A 17,327-nucleotide genomic window follows, 5' to 3' on the forward strand; every position below is an offset into this window, starting at 1 on the left:
GTTCATGTTTTTCTCTCCTCAGCTGATTAAACATGTTGCGTTTGTATCGTGCAATATGTCATATGTGTACATATGGAACAATAAATGGCTAAATCCAGTAAAAAATGACAAATGTTGACGGCTGTTTTTCATTGTGCAGCAGTCTGACTCCATGAACTGAAATGCAGACTCTGGGATTGGGTGTCATGGGGATTATTATTATTCAAGCAATCGCGTCATGGACAGCCGAAGCAGCGATGGAGCGTTTTATGGCTTGAAGGTAATGAATACTGTATTTATTGTAAGATTCAGTATTGGCGTTACATTACAAAGTTGATTTTGAATTCTGTGAAGGGTGACATCACCGAGGGAAAGAGGAGAGGTGTGCAGATTTGTTTGCAGCAGCAGCAAGGAGGTTACACAGTAAACATACAAATATTAAGTATGAATATACTCAAAATAACAGCAGAACATTCAATTTAAGAAAATGAAATAAAGAAAAATGCTAAATCTGAATAAGAATTGATGCGTTTCCGTTGCCTTAGAAAGAATCGTTTACGTCTATGCAGTTATTTGTACAGGAGCCCAGGAGGGACAAAACGAACCAAATTTGCCTTTTTTTAATTATATTCTTGTGTCGGCCACCGTAGTTCATTCCCATCGTGCTTGACAAACGGGAAAAGTTTCAATTGGTTGCAACCTGCAACCTCGCCGCTACGTACCGCCAGATCCTACGCACTGGCCCTTTAAGAGCAGCAGCGTCCGCTTCACGAATGGTCGTCCAATTAGCTCCGTTGTTGGTCTCTACCGACTCCAGAGGAAAATATCTGTAAAGGACGCAAATAAAACGGTGAGACTGAACCGAGACGGTAAAGTGGAGGCCAAAAAAAAATCCCAAACTGCAGAAATAATTCCTCACAACACATTTAAACCATTGTTTGTATACAAAGCTTTATATTGTCTGTATTTAAAATGAATAGTCTTGAGTTGGAGCCCTGCTTATGAGTTTCTCAGAGATCATGTAAGCGGCCTCCCCTCCATTCTTTCTTCTTCCTTTTGATTTGTTTTTGACAATTTGAGCTACGAGTCACATGTTTACGAGGAAAATATGGCAAAAAAAATGGATTCCTATCGTGTGTGTGTGTGAAATATGACAGCAAAATAGCCAAGGGACGACGTGTTGTGTCAGAACGTTCATAAATATTTCATCTGCACATCAGATTTACATAATATCCCCACTTCTGCTCTTTCATTCAGATCTCTGATTTACTAAAGGCTTTGGCCGAGAGGAAATCAGCGTACGCGGGCCGCCCGAACATCAGCGCCGCTCCCGCCGCCGTCACCACCGCCGCCGCCTTCAGATCCAGAGCGGTCCTCCCCGAGAGCCTCGACCGGCTGTCCGGCCGTCGCTTTGAAAGGCGGGACTGGCTGAAAGAGAGCGCGGCCGCCTCGACGCCCGCCACCGCCGGCGTGGCCTCGTCCCGCGGGGGGCAGCGGCGACCCGGCTCGGCCTCCTCGCCCTCCTCGCATCCCTTCGCCTCTGCGCTCCTGGCCGGAGGGTCCGGGACGCCGCCCTCTGGGACGCCGCTACGCTTCTCGGGCGGGCAGACTCGACTCCGACGGCCGCCGTGGACGCCGCCGAAACCGTCTCGCCAAACCGGTCGGTCTGCAACCGGCCGTCACGTATCACAAAGACCAATAACGAGCAAACTCTCAGACTCTCCTTCACCCACAGTTACTACTTTGTGCATTCAGGTCCTAGCATATCGCCCACCAGTCCTCCTGCTCGTCTTGGCTCAGGTTTTCGTTGGTTGCAATATGCGACTTCACCACTAGGTGTTGCTAAATCTGACACTCTGCATCTTTTTTCTCAGCAGGAGGTTTTTTCTTGAGGTTGCAGATGTACCGCAATAACGATCACAAACAAAACTAGTTTTCACATTTTGGGATGAAAAGAACAAACTAACTAAATACATTTTTGGGGGTTTGCTTTGCGCGGACGGGTCAACATGGCTCACTGTGACGCTTGTAATCCTGATCCAGGGCCAACCAGCGAATGGTTCTTTGAAGATTTGGAGGACCTCCAGAGGAAGCTGTTTCTAGGGGCCTCAAAGAAATATGGAGTCCCAAGAAGTCCCAGTTGAAGACCAAGACGCAGAAAAGATAAAATCTTGTTGAAACCAGTTGAGTTAGTTGTTGCATTTTTTACATCGCACAGACATAAACATTCTCTTTAGAGTTGCACAACCCAGCATGCATAAAAAAACTAACACCCATCCAATGAAGGAGCACCTTCCACAAACACGCTTCACACCACGTGAATTGTGCGTTATTATAAAAATGTAAGTTCCTTCTAGACTTGCACCTGATTTGGAAAATCAAAATATAAAATATTCAATGCAAGAGTCAAAAATCCGAAAGAAAAAACTATTAGTAACCAAATGGGAGCAAAGGTGATGCTCAAATTGTATTTGTCTGTCAGACACACACACACACACACACACACACACGCTAATCTTACCTTGTATACAGATGTATGTCCCCACAACATAAGTAATATGAACACACACACACACACTCATTTCACCTTAACCTAACCTCATTCCTAATTGTTCACATAACGGGGACCTGTCCCTTGAAAGGAACATGAGTCCCCACCATGTGACTGTGTGTGTTTGTGTGTATATTACTCACGTTGTGGGGACATAACGCTGTATACATACAGCGTTATGTCCCCACAACATGAGTAATATACACACAAAGCAGATCAGAGGATGTTTGACGGTCAGGATAAAATGTCAAACAACAACACGACTGCCAAAAAACAAACAAGAGTCCTCAGCCTGAGCGCTACACACTCACCTGCAGACCCGTGATGACGGCGTCAAAGCGCTCCGAGTGCAGATCGAGCTGTGCTGTCACCACGACCTCCACGAGTCATCCGCTTGAAAAACATTGTTTAATTTAGTTTTGCAGGTGAGCGTTCGTCATTCTGTGTCCGTCATAAACAGAGAGCCGCCTGCAGGATGTGGTTTGAGGAGATGGACATGCAACTCAAACTACATTCAAACAGCTTTTATCTGAACAGTTTGTATTCACGATTTCTGTGAGAATTTACATTTTCCCTTTGAGTGACACTGCAGGCCGGTCATGTGACCAAGCCCTGCTCAGTTTACAGGGGAAAGAAAACTACAAAATTACTACTTTCTCCATGTGCGTCCGCAGATTTCTTCTAAATTCACCAAAAGTTACCATTTACCTTTTTGAAACTGTGCAAAAATCCTCCTGTGCCCATTTCAAGTCCCAGCATGCCCCTTTTAGACAAACTTTAGACATAAAATACGTAATATTTTTCCATTTTTGAACTGAACGACACAGTTTTTTGACTGAAACTCCTTCCTAACAGAACAAGTCTTTGTTTTATTGTGATTTTTGTTGCAGATTCTGATTCTTTAGGTCCTAATCTTTCCAAAATGGTGTCTTATTGAAGCTGCAGTAGGCATTTTGGGGGATCTGGCTCATATCATGCTGGATGTTCATAGTTACCATCAAAAAAACTTTTTAAAAGTAATTTTTTTTGCAGATATACGTTTTCTTCCCGAAGATTTTGCTGAACAAACACATACCATATTGCCTCATTTACATATTCAGACATGGCAATTCAGCAGATGTGCATATAAACATATAAAGTATCCGTATATAAAGTATATAAAGTATAAACACATAAAGTATCCGCCTCAATGTGAGCGATCGACCGTCAACAAGATGAAGAAATGAAATGACTTCAGCTGCAGCCGTTTTACACGGGCTCACCCGGTCCTGCAGGATGATAGGTGGCGATGGAGATTTAGTTCATGTGACCTCTCTCTCTCTCTCTCTCTCTCTCTCTCTCTCTCTCTCTCTCATGAGTCCTTCCCCCCCTCCTCAGTGATGGTGGGGTATAACAGGGCTTTCATGTCAGACCTGCAGAGAGCAGCACAGCATCCTGTCTCGGACCAACACAGGACTCAACCTTCCAGAGCGGAGCGAGAGCACAGGTAAGAGAGGCTTATTATACGGGCAGAGCTTATTCAAAATGCTTAAATATTATAATCTATTGCAAACGAGCAGGTACACATTAAAATACATTTCGAACTGACTATATTTTGTGGTGAATCTTCAAACTTATGGCACCTAGAGGTGTTAAGTGGTGTTGAGACACGGATGCAGGAGCAAGACAAGAGCCGACATGATCCTGAAGTCCAACGCGCTGCCTCTGTGCACCGTGTAGGTCGGACCCGCCTCCCGGCTCTGACTCGTTGAAGATGCCCGTGGAACCAGCAGCACCCGGCGACCGCGGTCCGGACTGCGGGTCGGCGTGCAACGAGTCCGCGGGGGACCGCCGGGGGCCGCCGGCGTTGGTGGACGCCTGGCTGGTCCCCACCTTCTTCGGCCTCATCATGCTGGTCGGCCTGGTCGGGAACTCGCTGGTCATCCACGTGGTCACCAAGCACCAGCAGATGAAGACCGTCACCAACTTCTACATCGGTAACGTCGACGAAGTGCCCACCACCAAGTCTTAAAACAAAGTTCTTCTTTCAGTTTTACCAGGGAAAGAAGGGGAGGAGGTTCTCCTTCTTCTTCTTCTTCTTCTTCTTCTTCTTCTTCTTCTTCTTCTTCTTCTTCTTCTTCTTCTTCTTCTTCTTCTTCGATCAAGAACGTTCCATAGAGTTTGGTCTAATCGTGCCGTTGGTCCGATAACAGAATCTCAGAAGTTGTATACCTGGAGTTGAAAAGCTAAAGAAACCTCCGCAACTCCCGATGTTATCGGCATGGATGCGGTTATTTGTGGTTCATGGTCTTGAAGGACGTTTCCTCTAATCGTCACTGCTCTCGTCCTCTTCTTCCTAGTGAACCTGGCTACCACCGACATCTTGTTCCTGGTCTGCTGCGTGCCCTTCACCGCCACGCTGTACCCGCTGCCCAGCTGGGTCTTTGGAGAGTTTATGTGCCGACTGGTGAACTACCTCCAGCAGGTCAGAGGGATCACGTCTGAAGCTAAACTTAGACACAAAACATAAAACCAACCTGAAACAAACCGGTATTAAATGTGTGTGTGTGTGTGTTTCAGGTGACCGCTCAGGCGACGTGCATCACTCTGTCCGCCATGAGCGTGGACCGCTGCTACGTGACCGTCTATCCTCTGCAGTCGCTGCGACGCCGCACCCCGCGCATGGCTCTGGCCGTGTCCGTGTCCATCTGGATCGGTACGCCACAAACAACCACAGCGCGCACACGCACAAGCTCACGGCCTCACGCACACGTCGGCCCAACGACAACTTCACCTTTCAATAGCCCTCACTTCCTTTCGATCCAAAATATCGACTTCATAAAGCCTCAGACGTTTTTTTCTCTCGCGAAAAATGCCTTTTTCTATCAGGTCACGAGGTACAAATCAAGAAAAAACATGGTAGTATACATCCACAAAAAAAAAGAAATACTGTAAAAGTTGGGTTACAAGCCACAACTACATTCGGTGGGTGTCTCCGCTCCCCACTGTAGTCGGCTAGCGCTGCCGCTAGCTATCCGCTAGCTATCCGCTAGCTATCCGCTAGCTTTCCAACAACCACCGAAGTTAGCGGGACCAGTCCCGGCTCGACACGCCCGACGCGGGCAGCGGGGACGCGGGCAGTAGCACCAGCTAGTGGGGAGCTAGCAGCAGCGCTAGCTTGCTACATCGGGGACACCCACCGAAGGTAGGAGCGGCTTGTAACCCGACTTTTCTGGTAACACGTTAGGTATGAAATTAAACATAAAAACCAGGGCTACAATAATATATAATCCACATGTACAACCTCTGAACACAACTCAAACAATAAACAGGATTAAGGTTTAGGGTTAGTGTTAAAGGGCGACACCGGAAGTCAAGAAACTGATCCCCGAGAGACAGTTGGGGCATCTGCTGGCGATTAGTTCAACGTTTTATGAGCCTCATGCTCCGGGTCAAACAGGCTCCCTGCTCCTGTCCATCCCCGTCGCCGTGTACCAGCGCCTGGAGGCCGGGGATTGGTTCGGTCCGCAGACGTACTGCAGCGAGGTCTTCCCCTCGGCCCGCCTCCAGAGAGCCTTCATCGTCTACAGCTTCCTGGCCGTCTACCTGCTGCCCCTGCTCACCATCACCGCCTGCTACGCCTTCATGCTCAAGCGCATGGGGCAAGCCAGCGTGAATCCCGTCGACGGCGGCTACCAAGTAAGAGTTGCTTTTGCTGCGTCAGTGCGTATTAAACCCACACAGAGGACCGAACGTATGGAAGCCCATTACAACCACACACAAAAAAAAATTAGGACCCAAAAAAAAAAAAGAAACATTAGGACCAAAAATTTGAAAAAATTAAAAAGTTTAAAAATAAACTTTTTTTCTTCTTTTTGTTGATGAAAAAAAAAAAAAAAAATCTAAGCGATACATTATTTCATCACTTTGGTTTTAAAATACCTTCATTTAAATGTAAATATGTATTGTTTATACAACAAAGCAAGTACAAGTCACAAAATAGCCCAATCTTCACGTATTCTTTTAATTTAACATTGCAAGCACTCTTTTATATTTAAGTGCTCTTGTTATTTACCAAAAGATAACTTGGCCACGTCAACCACCCGTGAGCTTATTGATGGATTACTTTAAAGTAAATAATTCATTCAATATATGTGTGGACTTTGCATTTTGCTCAGTTATTAAAAATGGTCAATGGAAGGACAACAATGTACTTTGTGTGTACATATATTACTACAATTATATTTAGGCTGTAACTGTAATTTTGACAATTGTCGTCAGTAGTCAAGTTCTCATTTTTTCTCCTGGAATGAAACGGGTTTTTTTGGTTGCCTTTTTTGAAGTCAACAACAACAAAAAAAGACAACAAAAAAAAAAAAATTGGTGTCCTAATTTTTTTATTTTTTTGGTCCTAATTTTTTTTTTGTGTGGCTGAGATGGGCTTCCGTACGAATGTGATTCCCATCCTGACAAAAAAAAAATCGCCTTCTTTCCCTGACTCCTCCAGCTGCAGGCTCAGGCGGGCCGAGCGGCGGCGGTGCGGGCGCGAGTCTCCAGGATGGTGGTGGTGATGGTGGCCCTGTTCCTCGTCTGCTGGGGCCCGATCCAGGTCTGCATCCTCCTTCAGACCTTTGGCCTCCGCAGTTACGTTCTGTACAAGGTGACTGACTCTGTGACGAATACCGGGCTCACGTTTAAAAGAGGTCGTCAGGCCGGCCGTTAGCCGAAACCTAAAATATGGTTGCTACTTTTAGCACCCTTATATTTAAGACACTAAACACACATGAGTCCGCTCAAGAGTGAAAAACTGTTGTACGTGCTTTGGAGTATGAATTTCCATCCAGCTCAATGATGTCAGGATTCTCCATAAATGTAATTTTTTTTTTTTTTCTCAGATTCATCTGGTTCTTCATCGCTTGTATTAATTTGTTTGAGTCATAAAACATAACGTCTTCGACCAGGAACTCAAAACGATAATACATTTTGGATCACTAGCTGCTCCTACCTTTGGTGGGTGTTCCCGCTATAGCAAGCTAGCGCTGCTGCTATCTCCACACTGTAGCAAGCTAGCGCTGTTGCTATCTCCCCACTGTAGCAAGCTAGCGCTGCTGCAAGCTACCCAGTGCTGCTGCTAGCTACTGCTCGGGTCCCGCTAGCTTTGGTGGTTGTCGGGTAGCAAGTAGGGAGTTGTCGGAGAGCTAGCAGAAAGCTAACAGCAGCGCTAGCTGGCTCCAGCGGGGACACCCACCAAAGGTTGTAGCGGCTTATAACCCGAGTTTTACGGTATTCTCTGTGACAAGGTTCAGAGCTGCAGTCTAAGTTTAGCTCTTGCGGGCGATGACAGTGAATCACAGGACTGCGGACACACAAAAACTGTGCCGCAGGTCGATGCCTCTCATATCTAAGTCCGTCTCACTTCTGCGCCCCTGCAGCTGAGGATTTGGGGTCACTGCATGTCTTACTCCAACTCCTCCGTCAACCCGCTGGTTTACGCCTTCCTGGGCAACAACTTCCAAAAGGCCTTCAGGCACGCCTTCCCCGCCGTGTTCCTGTGGCGCGCGAGGGGGAGAGTCAGGGTGGCGAACGTGGACCCAGAGGACCGGGGAGAGGCGGCTCGCCCGGCACCCAAAGGAGAAGCAGAGATGCACTTTCTTTCATCCGCGCCCTAAAGGTCACGCTGGGCGCTCATTGTTTATTCATAGATTGTTCTGGAGATGAGAGCAGTCTGCTACACCTGGTATATTTGTGTACATGACAAACACACACACACACACAGACACACACACACACACAAACACACCACATGTATTCACCCTAAGATGTATTTATTTAACTGGGGGGACGTACATTGACCCCATTTTGTCCCAAAACGAAGGCGAGTCCACACAATGTGTAATCAGATTTATGTTACCACAAGCTCCTCCCTCCCCCCACTCACACACACACACACACACACACACACACACACACACACACACACACACACACACACACACACACACACTGAGTGAAAAGTAAAGCCTTCCTTGTGATCTCTTAAAAAGGGACAAACAAATCAAGAGCACCTCGTGACGTTCTCAAGCTGCTCAATCACTTTTTTTTTCTCCAGAAAATATAGAATATCAAGCTGGCGTATAAATGTTGTTGCTCCTGGTTTTCTTTACTTCAGTGCAAGCTCGTCACATTTTTACTGGGTTGCCCTTACTCTCTCCTAGAGATTTACCCACAAGTCCTTTCTCCCCCTTCAGCTCAACACAGCAGCCTTAAGTTTAAGTTGCTGACCAGCACTGAGTTTTAAATTCCTGCAGGTCTCATTGATTAATTTGTGATGTTGTGATACAACAGCCAAAAGGTTATCACTCCTGTATTTTACCTAAATTATTGTGATTTTACACAATATATACCATGGACGTGATCATTTGAACAGGGTTTCCTGGTCTGCATGCTGTCATATAAATGGTTCCTCGTGACGCTACGTGGTCATCTGTGATGTTAAATGAATTAAAAAGCAATGAATTAGTTTCTTCTTCTTCGCTGTCATCGTTTTTTGTTTTGTTTTGTGTGGCGTGACCGCGGAACCAATCAGCGCAGACCTAGAACGAAGTTGACCAATGAAAGCCGTGGACCGAACACTCTGTGTGTCCGCCAGCCAATGAAACGGCCGCCTGGCAGAGCAGTGTGCTCGTGCTGCCTTCATTGGACGTCAAAAATATTTGTATTTTCAAAGATGTGAACGAGTATAACGCACGTGAAACATAATACAATGGTCTTTTGATTTATTGTTTTGTATCTGTTGTTTCAGTTTTTATTGACGAGTTTTATTATTTTAAAAAAACATGAATTAATTCAGGCTCAACATGTGTGCTGTTTGTTTAACTTTTTAAAATTACATACAAATAATGCAAATATGTGCAAAATGGTGAACTAATTATGTTACGTATCAAACATGAATGAAGACGAACAAGCTACAGGTCGTTTACGGACGTATTCTTTATTTTATACGGCCCGATATTTACAACCTTGCCTCGTTTTCTCAGTGGAGTACACACGTTTACGACCGGGCCCTGAACGCAACATTTCGCACACCGCTGGATAATTTGCAACCACGCCGACGGGCTTTGCGGGAGGAGAAAAGAGAGAAAAGAGGGGAGGAGAAGAGAGAAGAGAGGAGGGGGGATCATCCACACCGCTGAAGCAAAGCAGAGCAAACATCCACCGGGAAATCTTTCTCTCTATTTCTTTAAAATAACGCTTTACATCATGGAGCAGAAACAAATCATCAACTTCGGCGCAGGACCTGCAAAACTCCCGCAATCCGTAAGTTTAGACATGCATTTATGTAACGTTCATAATGTGTGTGCGTGTGTGTGTGTGTGTGTGTGTGTGTGTGTGTGTGTGTGTGTGTGTGTGTGTGTGTGGTGGGGCGAAAGAAAAGGTGAGCACAAAAAAAACGAGTTCACTTGCAAACCATTCTCCAACTCCGTCGGCACTACTTTCTCTCTTCGTAACGACAGTGACTCGCGCGCAGTCACAGGTCGGTTGGTTGCCGGCTCGAGCTCCCGGCGACGCTGCTGCTGGAAATTGCCGGGCCGCGTTGCGTCATCCTCGTGCGGGTGTAAAACCGGCTCCTTTTTGCGCTTCGCTGGCAGCGGCAGCGGCAGCGGCGGAGGCGGCGAAAGCGGCGCGAACCGCCTCCAGATGGCGGCGAGTGATCCGTCACCAGAGAGCCTCATCACGCGCGTCAAACTATATGCGCGTGTTTTTCACGGTAAAACAAACCGAGATGAACGAATGAAATAAAGAAAAGAAAAAAGATTCTTTGTGGTCATGGAAAACATTGAAATTGTTATTTCCGGGCCTGGAAAAGTCCTTGAAGAAAATTAATCCCCCAGAGTGTAGTAAAAGTTGTGTAAATGTGTTCATGACGTTCATTTACGCTGAGTTTGGAGTAATACATATGCTTTTTAAATATGCTTTTTTTTTGTTGTTGCTGAAATTCATGCAATCAATTAATTGGATGCTTTAAAAAAAATCCAGTGGCTGTGGCAGGTCTGTAATAAACTCCTCTGGTTGTATAGAAATGTATGTTTCATGTGTTAAAGCTACATTCTCTCTCCTGACCACCAGGGGGCGACTCCTCTGGTTGTATAGAAGTCTATATAAATGACTCTACTCCTCTCTTGATGTATTCCCTCAGTAAACATTGTAAACATGAGTTTATGTCTCAATCTCTAGTTTCAAGTCTTCTTCAGTACATCATGCTGTTCATGTAGTACATTATGGTCAGTTAGAGTCAAACAGACCATGAAGCAGGCGGGGCTTATCGTGATTGACAGCTGCTACCAGAGACATATATGGGTCTCTACGTCATTTCTCCGCATTCCAAACATGTCGACTTCCCGTTCACTGGTTGTGAAAAAAAAACAAAACAAGACGACGACCGTAATCCAAGATGTCAAAGGGAGGCCTGAAGGGGCGGCACTGTCATTGTTGATGACTTGGCGACTTTTTTTGTAAACCAGATTTAGCAACTTTTAAGTTTAGCAACGCTGCTAGCTGCTTCCATTGGGGAAGAGTTGGCGACACTTTGCTGTGTTTTTTTTTCGGTTGGATCATAAAATACAAAAAGTGTGTGCTGCTTTTCTATATTTCAGGTTCTGCTTCAAGCACAGAAGGAGTTCCTCAACTACGGCGGCCTCGGCGTTAGCGTTCTCGGTGAGTGAAGCCGCATACAGAGTCGTTGTGCACTGTTTTTAGTACATGAGGACATCTTCATGCTGTGTGCCAGCGTGAAATGTAATAATCAAACATAATCAAAATGTGTTTAAATGCAATTTAAGTCATGTGTTTTCTGATTCTGTTCCAACCAGAGATGAGTCACCGATCAGCGGACTTCAACAAAATCATCAACAAAACTGTCAGTTTAATGAGAGAGTTGCTGTAAGTGCTGCTTTTTGTTGTTTCACGTGGCTCCTCCTCTTCCTCCTCCTCTTCCTCCTCCTCTTCCTCTGTGCTGCAGTACCATCGCAACGCTTTTAGAAAACTTGCATAAACACCAGTATGCAAACTAAAACTCGATTGACAGGAACTGTAGGAGGATTATGGCAATAATTGCACATTCCCTTTTCAAGCCCTTCACCTCCCAACTGCTTCTTAGGCTGTCGGTGGCCCGATGCCAAAGAACTTCAGGGTTGGGCCGTGCTCCACGTAGTGTTTGTTCTATCTATATATAGTTGATGCTTATGCAAATCAAACTTTTCCAGATTTTTCATATTAAAAGCATCTAACTGGTGGACTAGTTTTATTCTGAAGTAATGCCATGCGTCAGTAAGTGAGGTCAATCATCAAAAACAACCTACAAAGGCGACATCCAGGCAATTTTAATTGACTTTTTAAATGCTCCCACAAAAATCTTGACTACAACACGCGGTGAGACGAGTGTACCGGTCCCTCTTCACAGAAACATCCCCGACAACTACAAGGTGATGTTCCTGCAGGGCGGCGGGTCGGGCCAGTTCAGCGCCGTTCCCCTCAACCTCATCGGCCTCAAAGAGGACAGGTGCGCCGACTACCTGGTGACCGGCACGTGGTCGGAAAAGGCCGCCCAAGAGGCGGCGAAGTACGGCAAAGTCAACATCGTCCACCCGAAGCTGGATCGCTACACAAGTAAGTCGGTCTTGCGTTGTTGTGGTGAAAACGTGCCTATGGAGCCGTCTAAAAGCCTCTAAACGACCATAAATTACTTCTATACAACCGGGGGAGTCACCCTCTGATTGTCAGGAGAGAGAATGCAGCTTTAACACATGCAGCATAGGCTTCTATACAACCAGAGGAGTCGCCCCCTGGTGGTCAGGAGAGAGAATGCAGCTTTAACACATGAAGCATAGACTTCTATACAACCAGAGGAGTCGCCCCCTGGTGCTCAGGAGAGAGAATGCAGCTTTAACATGAAGCATAGACTTCTATACAACCAGAGGAGTCGCCCCCTGGTGGTCAGGAGAGAGAATGCAGCTTTAACATGAAGCATAGACTTCTATACAACCAGAGGAGTCGCCCCCTGGTGGTCAGGAGAGAGAATGCAGCTTTAACATGAAGTATAGGCTTCTATACAACCAGAGCAGTCGCCCCCTGGTGGTCAGGAGAGAGAATGCAGCTTTAACACATGAAGCATAGACTTCTATACAACCAGAGGAGTCGCCCCCTGGTGGTCAGGAGAGAGAATGCAGCTTTAACATGAAGCATAGACTTCTATACAACCAGAGGAGTCGCCCCCTGGTGGTCAGGAGAGAGAATGCAGCTTTAACATGAAGCATAGACTTCTATACAACCAGAGGAGTCGCCCCCTGGTGGTCAGGAGAGAGAATGCAGCTTTAACATGAAGCATAGACTTCTATACAACCAGAGGAGTCGCCCCCTGGTGGTCAGGAGGGAGAATGCAGCTTTAACACATGAAGCATAGACTTCTATACAACCAGAGGAGTCGCCCCCTGGTGGTCAGGAGAGAGAATGCAGCTGTAACACATGAAGCAGAGACTCCTGGATGAACTGATTTAGATTTTGTTGGTTAAACGACAATGTGGCCTCTCAAAACAAATGTTTCAACAAATCAAGTTATTGTGACATGATTTATATAATTATGACATTTTGATGGACGGGTTGCTGGGCGGTCACAGGGCTGAGACAGACGACCCGACCGTTCACGCTCAAATTCACTCCCGCGAGCAATTCTGAGTCCTCGATTCACCAAATCTGCAATTTAAGTAGCGCATCAGAAGTCGAGCTGGCCGTGCGCCCAGACTGTTCCACAACAGACAATAGAGCCGACTGCCAGCGAGAGACTCCAGTATGCGAGCAGCCTTTCCCGCATGGCTGAGTCCAACTGGGGTTTTTAAGCAAAGTTCTTGTTTGTCACAACGTTTGAAGGCTGCTTATTACAGTGATTTTTTATTTTTATTTTTTGGGAAATAGACGTTTTTCAAGCTGCGATCACCAAAGAGAGGAGTGCCTTAATTTGTTTCAACATCTGGTCGTGCTGACAAAGTCAGCTGGCACATCGGGTTCTTTGGCACTGTTGCCAAACGGTCACAAGATCCAGAAAGAGAGCAAGGACAAATGTTCTTGTCCTCCTTCTTGAATGCATTTTGGTCTTGACTTACAGAAGTGAACTAAAGAAGGTGGTTTAGCTATGTTCTGTCCTTGTTCCTCTTCAGAAATCCCCGACCCCAGCAGCTGGACCCTGAACCCCTCGGCCTCCTACGTGTACTACTGCTGCAACGAGACGGTCCACGGCGTGGAGTACGACTTCACGCCGGAAACAAACGGGGCGATCCTCGTCAGCGACATGTCCTCCAACTTCCTGTCTCGACCCGTGGACGTGTCCAAGGTGAGGAGGGCTGGAGGGATTCTTTCTTTTCTGGACTCCTTGTGTCTCTCCAACACCATAAACTTTCATATCGATTGTTAGAACTGTCAGGAAAACTGTTTTATTTTTTCTAAAAGTCAAAATGGGGAATCTTAAAAACACATATATGAGATGAAATGGTTTGAGTTATAATGAGACACATTGTTTAAGTTCTAATGAGATACATTGTTTAAGGTTCTATTGAAATACATTGTTTGAGTTCTAATGAGATACATTGTTTGAGTTCTAATGAGATACATTGTTTAAGGTTCTAATGAGATACATTGTTTAAGGTTCTATTGAAATACATTGTTTAAGGTTCTAATGAGACACATTGTTTGAGTTCTATTGAAATACATTGTTTAAGTTCTAATGAGATAAAACATTGTAACGTGTCGTGTTTCAACGTGTCCTCTTGCGTCGTGTAGTTCGGGCTGATTTTTGCCGGTGCGCAGAAGAACGTGGGCTGTGCCGGCGTGACCGTGGTCATCGTGCGAGAGGACTTGTTGGGTCACGCTCTGAAGGAGTGTCCCATCGTCCTGGACTACAAGGTGCAGGCTGAAATGAACTCCCTCTACAACACACCTCCATGTTTCAGGTACCGGCTGCTCGCCTGCGTTTTCTCTACTTCTGGGCAAGAAAGCAAATACAAGTGTTTCCCAAAATGCTGACCTATACCCTTTTTTTTGTTTTTGTTTAGGATGTTCAAAAGCTTTTCACGATCATTGTCAAATTATACGTAACTTTATTTTGTCGATTCAGCATCTACATCATGGGTCTGGTTCTGGAGTGGATTAAGAACAAGGGAGGCAGCGCCGCCATGGAGACGCTCAACAAGCAGAAGTCCTCCATGATTTACGACCTCATCAACTCCTCCAACGGTTTCTATGAGTAAGTGTCGGAAAACGCCAGCAACAAATGTTGAAATGGGGAAATTCAGTTGACTTTAAAACGTTCTGGGGTTAAAGTCCTGTAAATGTTATATTCATGTGTTCATGATGTTTATCTACGCTGAGTTTGAAATAATGAATCTGCTTTTAAAAGAAAGTCTCAAAATATCAGCAGCATACATACAGGCATCTATATGAATGTTTATTCTTTTAATCAAACTTTTGTCTCTCATTCATTTGAGTCATTTAAGGTTTACTGTATGCTTTGAATCCTCATTGTTAGTTTAAATACTACATTTTATCACTTTTTACTGTTTACACACACATTTCACACAATGTTTGCTCATGGACATTTGGTTTAAAGTCATGGAAATGTGGTTTGACGTCATGGAAATGTGGTTTGACGTCATAGAAATCCATTGGTTCAATGTGTATGAACCCTGCAATCCGTCCAGGTGTCCCGTGGACGTGGCTTGTCGGAGCCGCATGAACGTACCGTTCCGCGTGGGGAAGAAAGAGGGAGACGAGGCCTTGGAGAAGGAGTTCCTGGACGGCGCCGCCAAACGCGGGATGATCTCGCTGAAAGGACACCGGTTAGTCCCACCTGCATGTAGACCCACTTTACTACTTACTAACCAGAGAGGATGACCCAAGTTGGGGATCTGTGAAGTTGGACATGAACTATCCGCGTGGTGTGGAGCTCAAAACGTGGCGGTTTTGTCTCCCCCTGCAGGTCAGTCGGAGGAATTCGTGCGTCTCTGTACAACGCGGTGACGGTGGATGACACTGAAGCCCTCGCCACTTTCATGAAGGAATTCCTGAAGGAGCACCAGTGAAACGGCTGCACCTGAACATCGGCTGATATAACACGTTTACCTACATTTCATCACTCCAGTTTAAAAATGAATCGATTAAAACTCCTGTTTACTAGAGATCCATGTTGGATCTAAAGGCTGCACCTTTTTTTTAGAAGCACCTTTTGTAAAAAAAAAACAAAAAACAACCTTCATTGCCCAGAATACGCTTTAACCACGACTGTTGTCTTAATTACATCTGTGTTTCATAGAAATACCATTTTAATGTTGACTAACGGTGCGTTAATACGCTAACGGCAGGTGATGTTGTGACAATTACATTCCAGTAAATCAAACTTGATCATGTTTTTATGTTGCGGCGTCGTTTCTTGTCTCAAGTGACGTTTTACTTTAAATTTGTGAACACAAAATACATTTAAAATGGATGCATGTACTTATAGCAGACATTCATCTTAACAATATATTTTTTTAAAGAAACTTTTTTCAAGTTTTACACACAAGGCCCAAAATAAAAATCAAATATCAAATTCATACTGTAATAAAAAATAAAATATATGTTCTTCCTGCAAACGACCACTAGGTGGAAGTGTTCATCAAGAAACATTTGTCTGCAAACCGTGTTGACACTCATCTCACAGTGAATTAGCTCACCCCATTAAGTCAAGCTTCATTGTCATAAAATGTTAAATTAAATCATGTTGCCAAAGCATATAGATCTATACGTCGTAATAACAGTGTTCCATGACAGATCATGTGGTTATTAATACACTTGGACAATGAAGAGAAGATGGAGTAAAACAAGTGATCACTGCTAACGGCTCCATTGAGAGAAAAAAAGTATTCTATATTCACATACACGCACGCACACACCCTAATCTTACCTTAACCTAAACCTGCCCGAACCTTCAACTTTACCCTAAAATGTAATGATTTACTTATTATGGGACCTGTCCCCAAAAGGTAGGAGAGTCCCCACAACGTGACTATGTATACAGATTCATGACCCCAAAACATCAGTAATACACACACACACACACACACACACACACACAGATTCCTCTGATAAGGACAACTCGCCATTAGTGTGCAGCGGCCATGTTGTTCCTAGAACACGAGTTTCACCGCTTTGTCAGCGCTTTCCTCTTTCATGCTTTACAAATCTATCGACGCATGAATGGTTGAATGGGTGGAATAAGTGGGAATTGAACCACCGACCTCGCAGCCTCTCAAAATGTTTTTAGGCTTAGCGTCTGTATTGAGTCGCAGCCCACTTCAGCGGAAGCAAGATCCTTTAAGCGACGTTTCCCATTAAGTTCTTTTCACGGAGAAGGGCGGGCGATCATGAACTGAAACACTCTTTTTGAGTTAAAAAAAAAAAAGACTGGCTATTTTCTTACTTTCATTTCGAAATGTAATGAAACACAAGGTTAAGTTGATCCAGGAGTTATTATTTTATATAACATCCCGGGTGATTCTTCCCAAAAAGTAATTTTGGCTGTTAGCAAATATCAATACCAAGGGCAAGGGAGAAAGTCTGAATGCTGGTGTTGACTGTGGATCCCCAGAGCTAGTGTGTGTGTCTGTGTGTGTGTGTGTGTGACGGAGGAGGTATTGCTTTAAGCCCGATGAGTTCCCTGTCAGTACGATAAGAGAAATTCAAGGTGCGAGTCTTCCAGTAACACGCTTGTCTTAGTTCAGGGTCGTCCTCAATG

At 45.1% G+C, this 17,327-nt stretch overlaps 3 protein-coding genes across 4 annotated transcripts in view; all 3 read left to right on the forward strand.

Annotated features, from left to right (window-relative positions):
* psat1 (phosphoserine aminotransferase 1) overlaps positions 1-15,962 on the forward strand; it is a 201,849-nt gene extending 185,887 nt beyond the window's left edge. The window contains exons 2-10 of the mRNA XM_068596266.1: positions 9,547-9,826; positions 11,164-11,224; positions 11,380-11,449; positions 11,970-12,175; positions 13,720-13,892; positions 14,339-14,508; positions 14,673-14,801; positions 15,256-15,393; positions 15,534-15,962. Of these exons, the coding sequence (XP_068452367.1) occupies positions 9,770-9,826; positions 11,164-11,224; positions 11,380-11,449; positions 11,970-12,175; positions 13,720-13,892; positions 14,339-14,508; positions 14,673-14,801; positions 15,256-15,393; positions 15,534-15,636 (1,107 nt within the window). The 5' untranslated portion in view covers positions 9,547-9,769 and the 3' untranslated portion in view covers positions 15,637-15,962. The remainder of the gene's footprint in view (positions 1-9,546; positions 9,827-11,163; positions 11,225-11,379; positions 11,450-11,969; positions 12,176-13,719; positions 13,893-14,338; positions 14,509-14,672; positions 14,802-15,255; positions 15,394-15,533) is intronic.
* On the forward strand, positions 202-2,162 carry LOC137799389 (uncharacterized). Of its 2 annotated transcripts, XM_068596184.1 has the most exons (3): positions 202-259; positions 1,237-1,639; positions 2,023-2,162. In XM_068596184.1, exons 1-3 carry the CDS (start codon positions 218-220, stop codon positions 2,121-2,123), a joined length of 546 nt encoding a protein of 181 aa, XP_068452285.1. In that variant the 5' UTR covers positions 202-217; the 3' UTR covers positions 2,124-2,162. The 2 variants fall into 2 exon arrangements, with proteins under 2 accessions (XP_068452285.1, XP_068452284.1); XM_068596183.1 differs by having other exon boundaries at positions 1,237-2,162.
* kiss1rb (KISS1 receptor b) lies at positions 4,284-8,269 on the forward strand. The gene is made up of 6 exons (XM_068596225.1): positions 4,284-4,506; positions 4,870-4,994; positions 5,090-5,225; positions 5,970-6,208; positions 7,017-7,169; positions 7,942-8,269. Exons 1-6 carry the CDS (start codon positions 4,284-4,286, stop codon positions 8,176-8,178), a joined length of 1,113 nt encoding a protein of 370 aa, XP_068452326.1. The 3' UTR covers positions 8,179-8,269.
* Positions 15,963-17,327: the final 1,365 nt, after the last annotated feature.

This window comes from Clinocottus analis, unplaced genomic scaffold (genome assembly GCF_023055335.1).
Source record: "Clinocottus analis isolate CAN_PGR_092001 unplaced genomic scaffold, fCliAna1.0.p SCAF_35, whole genome shotgun sequence".
Classification (NCBI taxonomy): Eukaryota; Metazoa; Chordata; class Actinopteri; order Perciformes; family Cottidae; genus Clinocottus; species Clinocottus analis.

Bases quoted from the DNA above. Each gene is read 5' to 3' on its own strand.
- LOC137799389 (XM_068596183.1), top strand. From the start codon at position 218: ATGGACAGCCGAAGCAGCGATGGAGCGTTTTATGGCTTGAAG. The intron at 260-1,236 runs GTAATGAATACT...TCTTTCATTCAG, and splicing joins GAGCGTTTTATGGCTTGAAG to ATCTCTGATTTACTAAAGGC.
- kiss1rb (XM_068596225.1), top strand. From the start codon at position 4,284: ATGCCCGTGGAACCAGCAGCACCCGGCGACCGCGGTCCGGACTGCGGG. The intron at 4,507-4,869 runs GTAACGTCGACG...TCTTCTTCCTAG, and splicing joins CGTCACCAACTTCTACATCG to TGAACCTGGCTACCACCGAC. The intron at 4,995-5,089 runs GTCAGAGGGATC...TGTGTGTTTCAG, and splicing joins TGGTGAACTACCTCCAGCAG to GTGACCGCTCAGGCGACGTG.